Raw genomic sequence first — 19,353 nt, 5'->3', positions numbered from 1 at the left:
CGGAAGTGTGTTTTCAGCCTCTCCTGTTCCCTTGGTCTCTGACACGTGGTCCGGCGCTTCCACCTTCGCGTGCAGCCGTGAGCTGCCAGCTTCGTGGAGTCCACCGCCGGGCAGGTGGGCGGGTTCCGTGCTGGCTCCTGACGGCTTCTGGTCGTGACTGAAGCCCGAATTCTGCTTTCAGCCGTCAGCACACAGTTCTAGGTCCATCGGAATGCTTCGCCCTCACCGCTTCACGGTGGAGAGGCACGCGCGGGGGAGGCCTTCGGGGTCCGTTGCTACAGAGCTGGCGCACTGCAGGCCGCAGGCGCCGGCCGCGTGGCAGCCGTCACCGGCGTTTGCCCCATCAGTCAGGGATCTTCAGCGCCTTTCTTGTTTTTTTTTAAAGTATAAACCAGAAGGGACTATCTGAAATGCTTATTTTATCATCTTCTGCTCAAGTCAAGGTAATGTATCCATTACTAGGCTTACTTATTTACTAGCAGAGATTTATTAAGAAATAAGGATGTGGGCCCTATAAAGGAAATTAGGAGTGTAGCCCATTTAAAATGCATCAGGGAGAAAGGAGGTCATCGGGACTCTTACCCCATCTGTCCCTGTAATATCAGAAAGGTCCCCTTCCTTCCACATTGCTAGAGGTTTAGAGAATAGTCCCTCTCCTGTGAAAGTGTAGCTTCTGCTTTAGATCTTGCTTGAGAATAGGCCAGTTTTATGTATCAAGAGCCTGGATATTTTTGAAAAGAATGAAAAGTTGACCTTGCTCTGCGTTTCCTTTTACAGTGTTTCCGAGATTAAGATGGAAGATATTTTGTCTGTTCTGACAAGGGATGATTGTTTTCCGGGGAAGCAGTGGGGAAAGCAGGTGAGTTTGGTTATTCGCTGTGCCCGCTGCTGGCAGACACGACCCGCCTCCGGTCTGGGTAGTGGGGGCCCTGTTACAGGGCAGTTGTTTGTCATCAAGTAACACGTGTATCTGAGGACCACGAGCGTTAGGCGAGGCCAAATCTGGTTGTGTGTTTTCTTTTCTTCGCTCCTGGGCGTGTTTGCTGGTCTCATTCAGTTAACGGGCTACAGTCCATCCTGGAGGCCTGCCAGGCGGCAGCAGGCTTCCCAGAATGGAGGTCTCATCCAAGGCCAGAAAGCATTGGATGCAGTGGTACTGGCTCACCCGTGGTGGTCCCTCTCCAGACGATCACCAAGGACAGCTGACTAGACCGTCCACCCAAGAGAGCATGAAAAATAAGTATCTCTGTGTGTCTTTTCAGACACGCTTAGCGCACCCATTTTGAATGTGTGCTATACACAGGGGAAGAGTAAAGTCGAGATCATTAAGAAGAATTTTTATTCCCTGTGCGGTTCCTGCGGGGCACCGGAGCGGTTGCTCACAGCCCCGAGCACCCTCTCCTGCCTCCTGTCCGAGGCTTTTTCCTGCTTGTGGTCATTTCCCCACCCAGCCCAACATGCTACTCAGCATGTCACGTGTGTGTGTGGGCGAGCGTGTGTGTGCATGCATGCATGTGTGTGCGTGCATGTGTGAGCGATGTCGCTATACGTAATTTTGTCTGTGAAATATTATTTGAATGTTTTACATTTGTTTTTATATGCCTGAGGATAGATTGGAAAATCAGAGCCAAAGAGAGCAAGCTTAAGCGTTTCTTTATCCATTAGCACGTGTCTTTGGGTCGACGTTCTCCCTGCGGCAGGGACTCCGTCTGACGGATCCTGACTTAAGTTCTCTTCCAGAGAGCACGTAAAGAAACCGGTCTGAGAAAAAGAGGAAATGATCAAATGATCGCCTCCGTGTGTGTCCTGGGCCCGGGACTGTGCTGAGCCCTTCACGTGCTCCATCCCGTTTAACCTTGCAGCAACCCTGGAAGGTGGATGTCACTGTCCCACTCTGTAGATGGGGAAACTGAGGCCGCAGAGGTGAAGGAGGGCACCGGGGCACCCTGACCATCCTTCACCCTCCTGGGGTGTGGCAGCAGGCAAGCCGGCCTCAGCGCATGCGCTTCGCTGTACACCCGTGCGCCCGTTAGCGTTAACTAAACCAAGAAAACGGAACTGCGTTGCTTTTTAAATTAGGTAATTTCAGCCGTTTTCATAGAGCTGAATGGTGGTCAATAAATGGTATCACAGCAGAGTTCCTTGTGAGTCAGGAAAGCGATTAAAGGCTTAGTCGATCAACAAGTTATTTTAAGCGATATTTCACGTAAAACATCCCAGCCGTCTCGGACTTTGGGCCGGCCTTGTAAACAGTTTCTTGTCGAGGGAATCGACCAGTAACGAAGCAGACACTCCTTGGTCTTGGCGCACATCAGTTCATTTTCGTGAGGCGATTGCAAATTCTAGTTGGGGTTTTTTTTTAGTGTTCCCACAGGTGCTTCGTTATGGCCCAGGACAGGTGTGTGGGATAGGCAGGAGCCCCTGGGGACCGTGTGAGGGGGCCGTGTAGCAGAGCGGTTAGGAGCGTGGCCTCTGGGTCAGACTCCGAACCTCACTTCCCAGCCGTGGGACTTTGAGCAAGTCCTGGGCCTTCCTCGGCCTCAGTTTCTTCACGTGCAAAATCGAGTCAATAATAATAGCATTTTTCTACAAGGACACTGGAGGGCTGAGTAAGAAATAACCCGAAGCCCCAACGCAGGTACCAAAGGGCATTTTGCTGTTGTTGTTGGTAATCATTATTCTCATCAGTTGGTACCAGTTAGAGTCCAGACTCCCCAACGTGAAGCCCAGTGCCTTTTGCTGTGTCACCATAAGTGGGACCTGTCTGGTCTCCAGACGCAAGAGCAAGCCGTAAGGTTACAAAATGAGACAGTAAAGGTTTGATCAAATCAAGCCTGTGCTTGTGCTGCTTCTGGGCCGGCTTCGGAGTCGGCGTTTATCCCGTGAGCGCGGGTCGCAGTGTGCACTGCACAGTCCCGGGGGGTGGCGAGTGTGGAGCGCCCATGAGGGACGGTCCCCTGGAGAAGGAGCAGAGCAGCTGCAGACTATGTCTCTGCCCGCGGAGGCCTCGCCTTGGCTGGAGGCCAGGCCTGAAGACTCTTTGAGGCTGGAGGGGCCGTCACAGCTCGTGGTGAGGGGCCTAGGGTCACACAGACTTGGGTTTGAGTCCTTGCTTCACAGCCGGTAGTGTGGGCCGTGGGCCGATTGTCTTCACCCAGCCTCAGTTTCCCCATCTGTAAATGTGGAGAGCGAGAGTACCCACCTTGTAGGGTTGTGTGAGGTGTAGGTGGAAGGAGGCGTGATGTGCTCTGCACACTTTCGGGCCTCGATGGATGCGGATGAATGGAATGTTTTCATATCTTTAAGGTTTGGTGATCTCTGGTTTTAAAAAAGAAAAAACGCTAATCAAGGGCGGGCTTTCACTGACTCCGAAACATCTGGATAACTTAGAAAGCTAAATTAATCACAGTAGGTTCTACACGTCACGGTGATGAAAACCTGACTCAGACCAGACTTAACTTTAACTCAGAGGACAAAGAAAACCTAAACTAAATCGACATGTAATTATACAGCCCGGGAAGTCGCTTTCTGTGCGTGCCCCACGTGGATAGTGGAAGGCGTGAAGTAGACACTGGCTACAGTCTTCAGTTCTGTGTCCCACACGGAGTGCAGTGTGATTCGCTGTCCCCAATTTGGGCAGCTCTCTAACGCAGGCACCAAGTGTGGGCGGAGTGGGGAGGCCTTTCACACGTACCGCCAGACAGCTCATTATGCTGTCCCTCCTCAGCCAGCTTGGTGAAAGTCCACCGTAAATGTCCCTTTGGCACATACGTTTTTGGGTTTCTGTGAACAGAAAGCAAGCTAGTGAAGCATCTGTAAAATGTATATTTCATATTTAGGTATATAAAATATACATAGCTACGCCTGGGTGTGTGAATGTTCACCCACCTACAAAGAGAATAAATTTGATCTTTCAACTTTTACTGGAAAGCGCTCAGAAGGTTCTAGGGACTGTGGGAGTGAAACTCAGCTTGGCAACAAAGTGATTAAAACGAAATCTTTTCATTTAGTTTTAAAATACCTTAGAAGTTAGCGATACCAAGACACGTGCTTCGTCCCCGCCCCCCCCAAAAAAAGCCTTTCTCCCCCATCACTGCTACTGCTTAAAACTTGACAACAAAATCCGGGGTAGTTACCTTAAACTCATCTGCTGCTACTTGATAGGTGTGAAATTTTTATCTTCGGGGTACACACACACCCAGACATGTTTTTCCTGTCAATTCTTTTGTCCTTAAAATATGCCAGGAAACTTATCCTAACAAAAAACCGTCACCGGCATTGCGAAACATTAAAATTAAAATGAGATCACTAGCCCCTAGCTTAGTTCTTTGTGATCTAAGATCAGTAGGGTCTTAGAGACAAAGGATGTTGACTGCACAGACTGATGAAATGTATTTTTCTCACTGCCCGTGGCCCTCTGGTTCCAAGCTGGCTTCATTAACCAGTGCTGAATCTCCGTGTCTTTGAGGGGTGCGAGCCAGTCCTGCAGGGGGTTGGCGTGCCCTCCGGGCCTTGACCCCCTCATTATGGGAGCAGTTTACCTGTCTGGGGCTGAGCTGGTGCCGTGTAACTCTGCCCCCTCTGTCTTCAGTTTAAATTTAGACTGTCCTCTGAAGACAACTGAAAAATTCCTCATTCGCTCTCAAGAGGGGCAATTTTAAAATAAAGAGTTTCGGGAAGCGGGAGTGGGGAGACTAAGACACGCTTTTTCCTATGTTTTCTGTCATTAACTTTTTCTCATATTTTTACTAAAACTGACCTCATCATTGCAGACACGCGAACCTAGTTTTAACACCTTTTTCTACATATTTCGCTTGTATACACACTCACATTTTATATGTATGTGTGTATATGTAATTTTTTTTTTTTTTGGCTGGGAAGAAAAGATGCCTCATTTTGAAACCTAAAGGGGGGAATAAGAAAAGCCCTTTGTAATATATTGCCATATTATCACTAAATCCCCTGACAGTTGTGACACAGAAGCAAGTCACCTGTCACTTAAGCTTGAGGTCTCTTTAATTTTCTCCTGGAATTCGCACCAGGCTGTCTTTAATTTGAGGCCTTTATTGGAATTCTGAAACCTCTCTGCCTCCCTGGCTCTCAGATCTATTCTGAGAGCTGTTACAGAATGTATACAATAACCAACAGAGGGATTCGAGAGGGCTGGAGCTCTGTTTATTTAACACTCTAGAGGGATTTTTGTGCTTATTCGGTCCTGGCTGCCCGCTTTCAATATCGCTTTGACAACCATTCTGCCCTTCTCATTAATTTTAAACAGTTAAAACATGGGAAAAAGAGGAAAAAGTTTTCATTATTAAAGTGCTTTACTTTTTAATAACAGAGGATTCTGTCCGCCAGGGGAAAGGGCATCCTCGCTAATTTCACATTCATATTAAAAAAAAAAAACCTCCAGGAAAGGTGACAGTTGTGCCGCTGAGGTGGCTTAACGAAAGGAGGGCAGCAAAAAAAAAGTTTGCATTTCGCAGCAGTTAAGAGGCTAAAAAAATCCTTGTTAATGACAACAGCAAATGTCCACTTTCGTAACTCAGCTCCTGGTGACTTTTCTCTTGACATTTGAGTGGCTCAGACCCTGAGGGGGACCGTGTACTGTGAAATCAGCCAGACTGTCATCAGCCAAGCAGGTAGCAGGAGTGATTTGACTAAACTAAAAACATCCTCAGCTTGTTAAGTCTCTATTAATACAGAGATGAATGTCGACCGTTTGCTTCTCCCCCGCTTTGTCTCTCGGGCAGGTCGACTCCGTGTCTGGGCCGACACGCTCCGCCAGACACAAGCACGCACCCCGTCCTCTGCGGGGGTGAAAGGCGCATGGACTGGGCCTCACTGTTGTTTTTGTTCCCCCTGGGGACCTACTTGGGGTTTTGGGGGAGTGGGTGGGCAAAAGCTTCAGAGCACCCATTCAAAGAGTCGACATATTAGCCAAGTTGGGTTGGAGAATCTGTGTCTTTTGCATGTCAGTTACACATTCACTAGAAAGCAGTCACGTTCCATTAAATCCAGGAAACAAAATCACTCGTTTTTAGCGGGATGTAAAGAAAAGAAGTCTCTGAGATGGTTACAGGATGGAAAGGAAGTCATTTTTTATTAACGTTTCCCATCCTCAGGGTCCTTCGTGCATACAAATGTCACTTCTCACAGCGGGACGGTTTGCTGGGGAGGGCCCAGGCAGTCTTCCCAAATGTGTATTGCTGGAACAGCCAGCTTCTACTAGGGCCTTGCGAACTCAGCACAGGGATTCTGGGCCGAGAGGAGGAATCCGAAACTGAAAGTCCGAACCTCCCTGCGAATGAGGAAGCATGCTCTGAAGTTCAAGGCTGGGCTGGATTTTAGGCAGGTCACCAGGGGATGCTCTTAAACAGTAACTGCCAGTGTCCCATCGCGAGTGTCAGGGAAGGGAGAAGGTTCCAGGCCTACATAGGAGACACAGGATGCATCTGAACAGTAGGTCCAATAATGTTCTGAACGGACTTGGAAAATTCCTAAGTGTCTCTAATGAACTTTGATTTTGTACGTGAGTGAGAAGAGGCCAGGAGGAAGAGTAAGTAAATAAGCGGATAAACAGACCTGATCTGCTCCCTCACAAAGCCATCCTATCCTCTCTGCTTGGCTCGAGCATCTTTATCGCTCCCTTTTTCCCCGGTAATATTGAAGGGATTACCCTCGCTGGCCCCTGGGTGGTTACTGTGTGGTTTTACTGTTATTAAATCTGTGATAAACTGCTTCATTATTCCTGACTCTGACTCTGTCTCTCCTTTAATCCTTCCGTCACCCTCCCAGAAACCCCGTGCCTTGAGCCCCCAGGGGATCCGAGAGCGAGCCACGGTCTTGCAGACGGTGTTTGAAGATTACGTGCACTCCAGTGAGCAGACGGTCTCCTGGGCAAAGAAAGGTCGGTCAGTTTCTTAGGTGACTGTGGACGGGTGGTCCAGCAGGGAGTGTCATCCCGGCCACCACCCACACACCCCAGACGGGTGGACAGGCCAACCAGGGGTCTCCACTCACCAGCAAAAGCCTTCGATCTCCCTAATTCTGCAGGGTTTGGAGGCAGGCGCGGAAGGCTTTAAAGCGATGTTAAATGTTAATTTCATCCTTCCCCATGTTTTGCACAAATGAGGCTTTATCTGGGCTTAAGTCAGGACTAGGGCTGTGACCCGGCAACATGGAACTTAGGGACCATTTTTCCCTTTTTTCGAAAACTAGATAGAGATGGGCACGTCAGCGGACGTAGTGTAGAGAGAGAATCAGAGATGGGTGAGGGCTGGGGATAATGGACCCGAGCAGGTCTCCTGGCCGGCGGCACAGAGGAAAACGAGGAGGAACCGTGCTGAGGCGGGGCGTAGACCCTGCACCCAGGCCCTAGGACCTTTAGGAGAGGCTTAGGTGTCAACTTAGTGTCCAGACCCTTTACAGGGTAAGTTGTCTCCTGGGATGACCAAGCACTAGGTGCAGGGCGTGGAGGGTGGGGCGAGTTTACATCGGAGCACAGTGTGTCTCCACTGGGGACAGTGTCGTGCGTGCTCATGAGACTTCAGACATGTCAGGAGGCCCACAGTCCTTGCTGGGAGTTGCCTGCTGCTCTGAGACGAGTGGCTGGCCGGCTCAGCAACACAGCAGGTCCTCAGAGAGGGTCACTGCGTCCCACATCATTTCACAACGTCGAGAAGCCACAGGAACTTAGCTCTTGTCTGGATCAGGCCATGCTAAAACTGTTTTCGTTGTGTGTGGCTTTGCTTAAAGTCGCAGAACTTCTCCCCAGCGTTAAATAAGGGTGTACTGTGTCTGAACGCTATAGCATCTTTTTTTTACGATTTGAAATTTTTTTTAGATCATTTAACAAATAATATATTGAATTGGACATTATTCTGGGTGCCTGGGATACATCAGAGGTCAAACAGATAAAAATCTTCACGTTTCTAACATTCTGATTTGAGGGGCAGACAGTGAGCATAACAAATGATAAATAAATTGTATATAAATTAGTCTGTTCACAGTGATCAGAACTAAAAAAATAGGGCGGGGTAGGGAGATGCAGTGGGTGACAGGGAGGAGAGCATTTTATATAGAGGGTCGGGGGGGCCCTGTTGTGAAGGTGACACTTGAGCAAAAGCCCACAGAGGGATCAGGCACATGGCTGCGGCAGAGGGCCCTCCAGGAAGTGGGAACAGGACGCGGAAGGCAGCGTGCGGGAAGCGGGGGCTCGGCAGAGGCGGGTCACGTCGGATGGCCTCGCGGAGCCTGTCGAGACAGGTTACCCTGAGCGAAAGGGGAGCCATGGACGGGCTTGGAGCGGAGACGAGTGGTCTGACAGAGGCTTGAAAAGGTCACCAGCTGCTGTATGAGAACGGACACGGGGCAAGGGTGCAGGCCAGGGGGCTGGTGATGGCGACGGGGCCATCGTGGTCATCGGGAACTAGACAGTAAACACGGGTCGTCAGCCAGTATGTCTCCGTGCCTGTCGTGCACTGTGGCCCTCTGCGAAGGCAGTCCTTGGTTGTTGCCACACACAGGGACAAGTCGGAAGGAACTGTCCGAGGTGAAAGAGAAGCCCCAGCACTTGCCCCGTAACCGCCAGCGCGTGATGAGCGTGTGCCCTTCTGGACAGGGGTCGGCGATAGTCTAAATGAAATCCTAGTGCTTCCCTAAGGTGAACTCAGCAGTTCCTAAGGGTTTTCCTCAGCACCTACCTTTCGAAAGTGCTGGAACACGTCTCCCAAGAGGAATAGAATATTTGTCACAGCACAGCTTTGCAGGGTTCGGTCATTTGTTGAGAGTTAGGCAGACTCAGCTTGCGGCGCGACGCGGTGCGTAACTAGGTGCCGTGCTGCGGGATCGCAGGATTAATAACAAAGTTGCCACGAAAAAGAATAAATCAGAGCCGCGCCATCGTCTTGGCTTCGGTGCAGCAGTATTTCAGACATTCTGGTTGCTGCTGACAGTAGCTCCTCCTTCGAGGATGTGGTTTGGTGCTTTCTCTCATCCTCATCACTGAACTTGGTAATAGAGAAACAAGCAGAGGCGCTTGTCCTCTTTTTAAAGGTTGGAGCGGGGCCACTCCGAACAGCCTCACGCCGAGAAGGAAATGATGTACCCTTGTTCTTAACTGCTCGCCGATGTCCACGCCAGATCGATGGTGGCCGGGGACCAACCGCCCGTGGTGGTTCTCAGCCACCCACTGTAGACGTCAGTTCTTTAACTCTTCATTTCTCTCCTGTTTCTTAGGATTGCATGTTCTGGGGGCCTTGGGGGGAACATACACACAGTTGTCACTATAAACAACTTTGGGACAGCGACTCCACCCCATAAGCGGATCGTATCTTTTGCGTTTCAGCTTTCGCATATGCAAATCTTCCACTACTGACTTGCCTCCCTTTTATGCCAGTTCAGAACCCACCTCATGAATAATTAACAGAGCAGCTGGTTTTTGCCTTTATGGCAGAAAACTAGTCGGAAACTGGGCCAAGCGTGCGTTTGTTTTTCTTTAGCGTTTTCTGACCCCGTCGTTGTCGATGACCATCGCTTAATTGTTGTCAGTTTCCAGGAGCTGCTTCTCCTTTCTTCTCTCATTTCTTGCCAGAGATTCAAGTGGTAAAAAATCGTGGTAACACAGCTTTGAACAAAAATTTTAGAAAGTGGGGTCTTTCACCTGCAAAGACCTCTCCTGAGGTTTGCGCCTGTCCACATCACATCCCCCCAAAGAGCCGGGGCTACACGCGTGGGAGGGAGCTATGCCTGGCTTGGAAAGGATGCTTCTCAGAGTCGAGAAAGCCCAGACCACTGGTGACAAGTCAGCCCTCTGCCCTCAGTGCGACGAAAGACAGGCCGGGCCCTGGGCCCAACGCTTTGTCTCTGAGAGAATGATAACGAGCCACCTCCTGTCCCACTTCCTTCGGGTAGTTGTCACTGTCGAGACGTGTCAGGTTGGAGGACGCATGTCCCTTTACTCTGGACAGACGTGGCTCTTCGGGGGCGGGCGGGGCTGGGACGAGCAGGGGTGTCTGCCCCTTTGGTGCTGGAGTTCTTTCTCCCTCCTCGATCCTAAGCACTGTCCGTAGGGTGCCGCTATTCCCGCTCAGATGCCCAAGAATAAATTTGACTTTAATTTTAAATCTAATTAAAAATAGATTTCCCTTCATTCATCTACCTTCTGGCTCGGAAATAGACACGAGCGGCTGCGGCGCGCTCCCTCGAACTGGCCGCAGCTCCGCCCGTCGCCCCAAATAAGCGTCCGCTTTCGTTGCTTCTCCGCTTTCCGCTTGTCTTGGCCCCTCGGCCCCTGTTCCTTCTGCACGTTCCTGACACTGCCAGCACGAGCCACTTCTGCCCCTCGGAAGGTCCTGCAGACAGCTGCTGCCGCATCTGAAATTCCTGCTTCTCTGCATCACCCAAACGTGGGTGTCCATGGGAGGGTACGGGGACGACCAAGGTCGCCATCCCCTGTGACACGGGACCCTTGAGGACAAGCAGGTTTAGTAAAAATACGCAGCGCAAAATGCTGCCCGACCAGTCATCGAGGGAGAAAACACCTCGCCCGTTCTTGGCAAACTCATGATCCCTGTAAAGCTGGGCGCTGGGCAGCTGCGTCCCCAGGGACAGAGGCTCTCCATCCTTGGGTCTTAGGGGCAGTGTGGAGATGAGGCTGAAGCGAGGGGCTGGTCTGCCCCAGCAGAGGAGAGGGGTGAATGAGGAGGCCTGAGCCAGCCTTTGGGTAATAGATTTTAAAAGTGCAAATTCTTTCGTTCGTTTGGCTTGGCCTGGCGTGGTTTCTGACTGGGGAAGGAAAGGGAGCAGAGGAGGAGAGGCCTGGGTCCCCCGGGCCGTGGTAGATACGGGGCTTCCCTCCGAGGGCTCGACCGTGTGCGGCTGGCTGTCTGGGAGCCTGGCGTCAGGACAGACCACTTGGAGTGCTACAGATTTTCCTTGCAAAAGCAGCTAGTCCCCAGTTATTAAAAAGGAGAGCGAGCACAGATGTAAGGGGGTGTGGGGGAGTTGCCTCGGTTATTATTTCTCATCGATTGGGAAAAGAAGTTCACTTTGCTCAGTAAATAGAGCTTTGATGGATTCCCAGGATCCTTCCAGGATCTGAGCTGCTAAAATGACACTTTTTATTACTGTTCATAAACGCCGATCTCCAGGTGCTGCTGGGGTATTACGTGTAAGCTGTGGGCAAACTTGCCAGTCCAGTGGCTCAACGGGCGAGGGCGAGAGAGGCTGGCATTTAGTGCCTCCTTCCATCAGCCCCTGCAGCGGCAGGAGAGCAGGGCCGGGAAGCGGAGCAGGCCGCGATGTGTGGGGACACTCTTCAGAGCCGTCCCTTCCGCCCTGTTCGTGAGGAAAGGGCAGACACTCGTTTTCATGGTCATTGCAAGAGATTCACGGGGAGCCGCCCTCGGGAGAATCTTTCCCCGGGGAATGCGAGGGAAGGCAGGCGACAGCCACCCACGTGGCCAGCATCCAGGTTCAGAGCAGGGACCTTTTTCTTAAGTTTAAAATAGACTGGAACTCTCAAGATAGAATGTTCAATAAACGCCTTGAAACTGTTAGCAGTCCTCAAAGGATGAACGGTTTCGTGGACTGTTTTAGAAATTTAATAATTTTCTTTCTCCTTTCTAAAGTTCTGCTTCATTTCCTCTCACGCATTTTTTTTGAATGGGTAGGAAGCACCGTATCCGTCAATCCTGGGTACTTTAGAATGAATTTGGTTTTAAGCTCCCAGGAGTACACGAAGAGCTGGCACAGGTGATTCCTCTGGGCTGGGGCGGGGCTCGTGGCGGAGGTGGCATTTATAAGAATGTCATTCATTCATAACAAACGTGAGGACAGTCACAAAGCCCTTCGAACTCTTTGAATTGCGTAATGTTTGCATGCATCAATCATTCAAAAGTAAACTTTAATTAGGAAATTTTTTCCTAATATAAAATTTTTTCCTAATCTAATGATTTAATTTTTCATACGAAAATGACATCCTACACTGCTCAAGTCTCCGTCTCACTCGCTCGCTGTCATTCACTTACACAGGGAGCATTTACCAGGTGCCTGCTCGGTGCCCCGTACTGTGCTAGGCCCCAAGGCTAATGAAGAAAACAGGGCCTTGTCCTCTAGGGTTATTACAAGCTACACAGTAAAGTGCGAAATTATATTGTGTTTATTCAGGTGATAATTGGGGCCTCTGGGGTTTTTGTTGGTTTGTTTGTTTTTTGAGGAATTAAAGAAAAGCAAGTATAGATTGAGGTTGTTGCTGAATGTTGCGCTGCCTGGTCGTGTGCCGTCGTCACCTGGCGGGGTGAGCTGCACAGGACGGGCTCTGGGCCGGGGCGCGTGGGGCACTCCCCCGTCCTGACAGCCTCCCACGCCCTCATTTCCCTTTCAGCCCTGCAGTCCTTCATCCGTGCCTACACCACCTACCCCCGAGAGCTGAAGCACATCTTCCACGTTCGGTTGCTGCACCTTGGGCACGTGGCTAAGAGCTTCGGGCTAAGAGATGCGCCCCAGAATCTTAGCGTCTCGGCCGTAAAAAAGAAAAAAGCCGCCCCGAAAAGGTAAGATGAGCTGAATTTGTCCTGTGACAAATGGCTGAAAGTCGGGTGGGGGTGGAGAGCTCTGTTCAGATCCGCAGAAGTAGATGATGTGGTCGGCCACGTGCGTTCAGTGTCAACTGCCGTCTTCGATTTTTGTGGCAAATGATCATCAGTGTCTGTCATTCCTTTCAATGTGATAAGAGGAAACGAGAGGGAAAGTACCTGAGTGCAATGTTTATAAGGCTCCGGCAGAAAATCGGCGGTGTCCCCTGTCGGGTCCAGGTGTGGTGGGGATCATCGGAGCAGCAAGGCTGTGTTGGGTTGTCTTCACTGCCCACCAGTAGAGTAAACGCTGGACTTGCCACAGGAGGAGCGTCACCCTGGGAAGCTCTGGGACTTGTACAAAGATTAATGCTGTGTCCCATGAAATTCACGCCGGTGGCATCCTGTTTCCGGATGACATGGGAGGGGCTGTCTGCCGAGCCCCAGCTCAGTCTCCCACAGGCTGGCCCCCGGCCCCGCGCATCACTCTCCCTGGCCGACATGTGTCTTCAGTGCTGAGCGCGGTGAGCTTTCCCCTCCCTGTAACAACACGGTCAGATCTGGCCGGGGAGCCCAGCGAGGGGGTCAGCGCGAGGAGCGTCGCCCGCGGGCCGGGCACTGGGCTCCAAGTCCATCTCGCACTTTCTGGGGTTCCCAAGATGATTTCCTCAGCAGAGTGTGTCAGAGCCTTCCTTCATCCGCTCGGAGACAGTGTTCCAGCACCAGGCCCGCCCCTGGCAGGGACCGGGCCAGTGCAGGCCCCGCGAGCAGCTTTCGCGGGGGTCTTGGCGCGACGGCCACTGTCGCTTTCGCAGCACGTGGGCAGGAAGGACGCATCGAGCAAGTGTGTGGGGCACTGAACCCGGAGTGCTCTGCATAGTTAGTGACTTTTCGTTGCACGTCCTCCTTTTCGCACATTAATCCCAGTGCCAAAATCCACGTGTCCTCCACATCCGTGTGGTGAGTCTGTAGGCGGCGCCACACCTCCACGTGTCCCAGCGCAGTTCTTGTCTCGCTCGTTCACCAAGTGCTGACTACATCGGCCTTGTCGGGGCCCAGGGTCTGGTGTAGAATGAGAGAGGGAGAAGGGCCGCCCCGTGTGGGGAGATGACCGTTGGTCTTGCATTCGGGCCCTTGGACTTCAAAGTCTGATGTGAGCTGTGAATCCTGGAGCCATGTTGTCGCTTCACTTCTCCGATCCTCAGTTTCCTCAGCTACAAAAGGGAGAAGGAAATTTACGTGTTCAGCGAGTTCAGAAGGTCGTTTTCAGAGTCAGAATTAGCTATTGTAGCTCAGCGCGCCTTTTGAACCTTGAAGATCACTCGGGTGAAGCGCCTTAGGACACAGAGCTGGAAGCCAGGTGCGATGTGGTTCCAGAGCATCCAGCTTGGCTGTCCGGGGGCCTGGCATCTACAGGGATCTTTGTAATGGATAAAGCCTTGCCCGATTCTGATTCCGATCTTGGAATGTTTATGATTCTCGATCGTTTCCTCACATGAATAGCTCTCACGTGGGGCGGTGCTCCAGTGACTGCGAGGCGGGTGTTCCCCCGCGTGCTGCCCGGAGGAGCCCGAGACGCACCAGCCCTGGCTTCTTCCAGGCGGTTCAGAGGTGCAGAGTGCCACCTGCTGCCACGCTGCCTGTTCTGGGTGGGCTGCAGCCAGACCGCGCCACCCGCCCTCTGCCAGTGCCCCGGACCTGCCCGGGAGCGGTGGCTGTGCCAGGACTGAGGCTGCGGTGCCTGTCCTTGGACTTGGGGGAGCTGGTGTCTGTGCCTGTTAACTCCGGTTTCCAGTATGCGACCAGACCATGAGGCCTCCGGTCAGGCCTGGGAGTGGCCTCCCAGTTATCCAGAAGCCTGGCCATCCTGTCCCCATCTCTTTTGAGAAGATAGGACTTTACCTGCCGGGCAATTATCGGTGAAGAAACACGGATTTTTTTATTGCTGTCCCTTCAAACAAGTGCACTCCTAACACCTTACTGTTTGCAGATGACCTGCCTCGTGACTGGGACTTCATTAGCAAGTGTTACTCCAGATAGCAGCTCCTCAGCCCTTCTCCGGTCCTGGAAAGCAGAGCGGGAGGCAGGGAGGCAGTCGGAGGGCCACTCGCAGCCAGCATTGTCCCTACCTTGAGAAGCCACTAGGGAGAGGGCAAGCCGCCGCCTCCTGCTCTGCTGGCCCTCGCGAGCAGATGGGCACCAGGATGACAGTGCCCGTGCGAGCGGGGACTTAACAGGCTTTATTTGGGGAAGAATGGGCTGATTAGCGGATAAAGAGCATGTAAGATGGCATGGGGCAGCCTTTGATGTCTGGCGGGCGCGGCAGGGAGCCGGCGGTGAGTGACAGCAGTGTGTCACAGGATTACTCCGCCCGGGACAATGCCGCTCACTGTTCTTGCCATGTCGCCACTCTGTTACAGCTACTTTTCCCGTTGTTACGCCCTTCTTCGGAAGGCATGTCTCCCCGCACGCCTTCCACCCTCCCGCCCGCCCCCGCCTCGCCAGCGCAGACGGCACCAGGGTACAGTAGCCACCTCCTTTCATTTGGGAAACTCTCGTCACTCCTGGAGGAAGAATGACTTTGCGGCTAATCTGCACAGGGACCGTATAATTGTGGTCAGAGTAGGCGGCAGAGAAGCCGCGACAGATTTTCCACACCTCGGTCGGGGCTGCAGCGAATGCCAGTCGCTGCTTTTCGAGGGCTGGAAAGAAAAGTCGGTTAAACCCGCAAGTGCGGAGAGGGCGCCGCGGCCGCCGTGATTGTTCTGAGCCGAGGCGCCGCCGAAACCCATCTGTCCAGAAAGAGAATGGGCGCCTTATGTCTTGTATGGGGGGTGAAATAATAGCGCTCGGTTCCCCCAATAATTCTGCATTCCGCTTTATGCCTAGAATAATTCTATGCGGTTTAATTTATGCCTAGAATAATTCTACGTGACTTGCCAAACTGTGACGCAGACCAAGTCCGCCAGTCCCTCAGTGAAGGCCCGCCTCACCTGCCGCCCGGCGGATGGGGCGTGCAGCCGGCGCTCGGGTGCAGGGGGGCGGCCGGCTCGGGGGGCTGTCCGGTACTTCCATGCAGGGTGGGGTTTTAGTCACGTCTCTCTGCTTTTGTGCCTTTACTCGACCACTTTTAAGGAGAAGAAAATAAGTAGTTAATGTTCCCCAGTGAGATCGTAATCACCAGGCCTCCGCCTTGCCAGCCCTCAGATGTGAACGGGACACTAAACACCTTCCCCCGCTCGCAGAAATACAGCCATCGTCACAGAACCTTTTCTGACACCTGTCAAAACAGCCCCCACCCCAAACACTGCACACGCATTTACGCAGGGAGCTGGTGCTGTTGGTAAAATATTGAACGGCCCCTCAGCAACTCCCGTCAGGAACACAGCATTTTCCTCCCGTGAAACGAAGTTCTGATTTTGAAGCTGCGTAGATTCAGCAGACCCGGGGAGCAAAGGTAACATACCTTCCAGAACGTCTGTCTTCCCAGGAGAAGCTGGGACCCAGCAACGTCTGCCACGAGAGGGCAGAGTCGTCTCCTTCGGCAGGGCATGGCTGTCTGGCTGGCTGTCTAGGCCATAACACACATGAGCAGAACACGTCCAGGAGAGCGAGCGGGCACGATCTCCTCTGCGACACTCTGTGGACAATGGTTCAAGAAGACAGAAAGAAACCGACGGGCCCGAAGGGCCGGGAGTCACTGTGACAATAATGCAGGAGTGAGTCTGCCGTTCGCCACCCTTGTCTCCTGTGAATCATATGCTGTGACTACAAAACACCATTCCCCACAGATGGTTTGGTTCGTAGCTGCCTAAGGCTGCTCTTACTCCTAGCTGCTGCCATCTGTGTCCTTCTGATGTCCCCCGTGCCTAGAAATGCCCGGGACATCTCCCTCGTCGGCAGCTCAGTCATTTTGCTCCCCTGTTCTTGGCTCCCTCCTTTTAAAACTAGTAGGAGAACAAAAATCTGATGTGTCGACCAGTCTTAGATATAGTTTTAGTGGTATAAATTTTCTCAAACCAGCCTGGCTAAAGCGTTTCCTAATGGTTCCTGTCAAACAGGTAAAGATTAGGGATCAGTCTAAGATTAGGGATCTCTTATCCCTCAGTGCTTCCGAGATGCAGGTGTGCCCGGTTAGTGCTCAGCCGTGACCACGGTAGTAAGGGGGTGCCCGGGGCCTGCACCCCACATCTGATCCCCCACACAGCCGAGCCCCACAGAGCTTCTCCTGAGCCTCTGGTACCCCACAGCTCTAGAGGGTGTTCCCTACAGGCAGTAGACACCCTCACGGGGTCACACTGTCCAGACTCCTCATCCGAATCACAAATGCTTTCTCGACAAACTTCAAAGTAGAGGTTTTGCAACACTCCGTTTTAGGCCTTTGTCACCTTTGAAGACCTTAGCTATGTTCGTCCTGTGATCTGCACCTTCGCTGCTTGGATACCTGAACTAACTAGGAGGAGTTTCTGTGTCGCGTGGTCGTTCGCACCCCGGTGGCCGTCTCCCCTGCCCCTCGGTTCTAAACGCCGACGATGGGAGTCTGGGTGTGATGCACATATGAGTCTGGGTTAAATCACCTCTTCCTTTTGCCCTTGGACAGGCGACTCCGCCTCTCTGTGCCTCAGTCCCCTCACCTTTCAAATGAGGGCGCTGCAGCCTCCCAGTGTGGTCGTGGGGCTCAGACCCAAGCGTGTGAAGTCGGGTGTCGGGAACACACATGCATGGAGCACTTGTCAGTAAGTGACCACAGTAATGATCATGTTGCTTCTTCCCCCGGCTGCCTGGTGCTCCTAAGTGTCCCTGGAATAGGCAGTGTGTTACCGTCCGTCTCTTACCCGGAGGATTCCCGGACGTAGGACCATCCGGCCGGGGGCCAAAGGAGCGCCCGCCTGCGGCCTGTGCGCAGTGCTGACAGCCTCCCTGACGTCACTCAGTGAGCTGAAGGCGAACTTGCAGTCCTGCCCACTGCGAAGTGTTCTCCATTTCGTGGTGCCAGTTATTCTGTAAAAAGACGGTTTGGCCAAACGTGAGATCGAAGGCCCCCTGGGGCCCACCCTGCCGGCCACCCACATGCCCGTCGGCTCCCTCCTCGCTCCGTCCGCAGCGGAGCTCAGCCCTGTGGGCCCCTCTGGCCTCTGCAAAGCCGGCTTTTTCCTTGGCTTCGCAAACCTGTCTTCATGACTGGTCGCTCTCGGCCCGTCCGTCCTGTGGACTCTGGACCCCTGTGGCCGTGTGCCTCCACCCCTCACTCATCCTGCCCTTGCCTCGAACCCGAATTTCAGTGATGGCTCATTACCGTGACGATCGAGGCTGGCGACAGTGGCTCGCTCTCCCAAGGCCGCGTGGCCCGGCCATGCGGACCTCGCAGCCTCATCCTCCTCAGGGCCTTCGAGCGGCCGTGGGCCCGGGCCTCTCCTCCCACTCTGCACCTGTGGGCCCCGTCACTTCTGCAAGGACATCGTCTCTGACCCAGGCCGACGCCCATCTCCGCGGCCGCACACGGCCACCAGAGCAGGGTTACATCCTCCGCGATGCTGTGTGTAGCGTGGTTCGTGTCTGTGTCCTCGAATGTAGCTCGGGGGGGACACCATCTGGTGTTTCTCAGCACCTCCCCAGCGCGAGGTGAGAGATGCTCAGGAAACACCTCTGAACAGATAAGTGATGACCAAAAGCATTCTCTGATTCTGAGAGGAAGAGTGTGAAGGAAGGAAAGCGTAAAGGAATTGTTCTGATGTGAAAAGGAGGTGAACCCCACAAACAAGCCCTGTCGGTGGGGCGCTTGCCTTTCAGAGGCCCCCGTCCCGCTGACCAGCCAGTCTGCCCTGGAGAGTAGGCACGGGACCACCTTCCTCTTGGCATCAAAGCAGAGTCCCCACGTGGGACTGAGCCTCTGCTGTTCCCTGACGTCACCGATGGCGGAGGCCTGGGGATCAGAACTGGAGGTGAACGGTTCGGGGTGGGGTCTCCGCCCCGCCCAGACGAGGCCCGAGCAGGCGTCTGGAGGGAGCGTCAGGTCACGCAGCCTCAGCCCGAAGAGCAGAGGGAAACAGGACCACCAGTCATGGCCGTGCGGACAGATGTGCGCGTTTCGTGAGCAGGGGAGTAAAATCTGCTCTCGGAGTCTGCTGGGAGCTGGGTGAGAATCCACTGGCCCGGGCCCTACAGGAGACCTTGGTTCGGGGAAGTCAAACCACGAAGAGTGAGATGGATGTGATCGTGAACTTGACTTCCAAGTCTCAAAAACCGAGACCAGGCTTCCAGCCCTGGGAACCTGAAAGAATGTGGTCTTCGGAGCAGCTGATGGGGTGTCTGTTCGGGGAAGTCAAACCACGAAGAGTGAGATGGATATGATCGTGAACTTGACTTCCAAGTCTCAAAAACTGAGACCCGGCTTCCAGCCCTGGGAACCTGAAAGAATGTGGCCTTCGCAACAAGCTGATGGGGTGTCGTCCTCGGCCCAGGAGGCGAGGTCGGGCCTAGGGTGTCTGTGGGTTCGAGTGAGTTGGGGGGAACTCGCGATCCGCGAACATGGAGCCTGGGCAGGCCGTGTGGACTGTCACGAGCATATTCTTCTGGCCTCATGACAGGATGGGAGACCAGACGTCCACCCCAGATCTTCTCCTTGTGGCATTTGTACAAGGAGAAGCGTCCAGACGGACAAGGGACAGGAAGGGAGCTGTGGAGGTGGAGAACTCCCTGCACAGTCGTCACTCGGGGTCCACTGTCAGCGATTCCTTGTCGGTGGTCGAGTTCACTTGTCGCGCCCACCGGCGGC

The 19,353-nt window shown here is 53.1% G+C and overlaps 1 protein-coding gene across 1 annotated transcript in view; it reads left to right on the top strand.

The window, feature by feature from the left end:
* Positions 1-19,353, top strand: part of DDX31 (DEAD-box helicase 31) — a 67,014-nt gene that overhangs the window by 37,333 nt on the left and 10,328 nt on the right. Inside the window, exons 17-19 of the mRNA XM_006918079.3 lie at positions 778-859; positions 6,799-6,910; positions 12,389-12,557. Coding sequence (XP_006918141.1) covers positions 778-859; positions 6,799-6,910; positions 12,389-12,557 — 363 coding nt within the window. The remainder of the gene's footprint in view (positions 1-777; positions 860-6,798; positions 6,911-12,388; positions 12,558-19,353) is intronic.

This window comes from Pteropus alecto, unplaced genomic scaffold (assembly GCF_000325575.1).
Source record: "Pteropus alecto unplaced genomic scaffold, ASM32557v1 scaffold67, whole genome shotgun sequence".
Classification (NCBI taxonomy): domain Eukaryota; kingdom Metazoa; phylum Chordata; class Mammalia; order Chiroptera; family Pteropodidae; genus Pteropus; species Pteropus alecto.
This window is presented reverse-complemented; position numbering and strand designations above follow the sequence as displayed.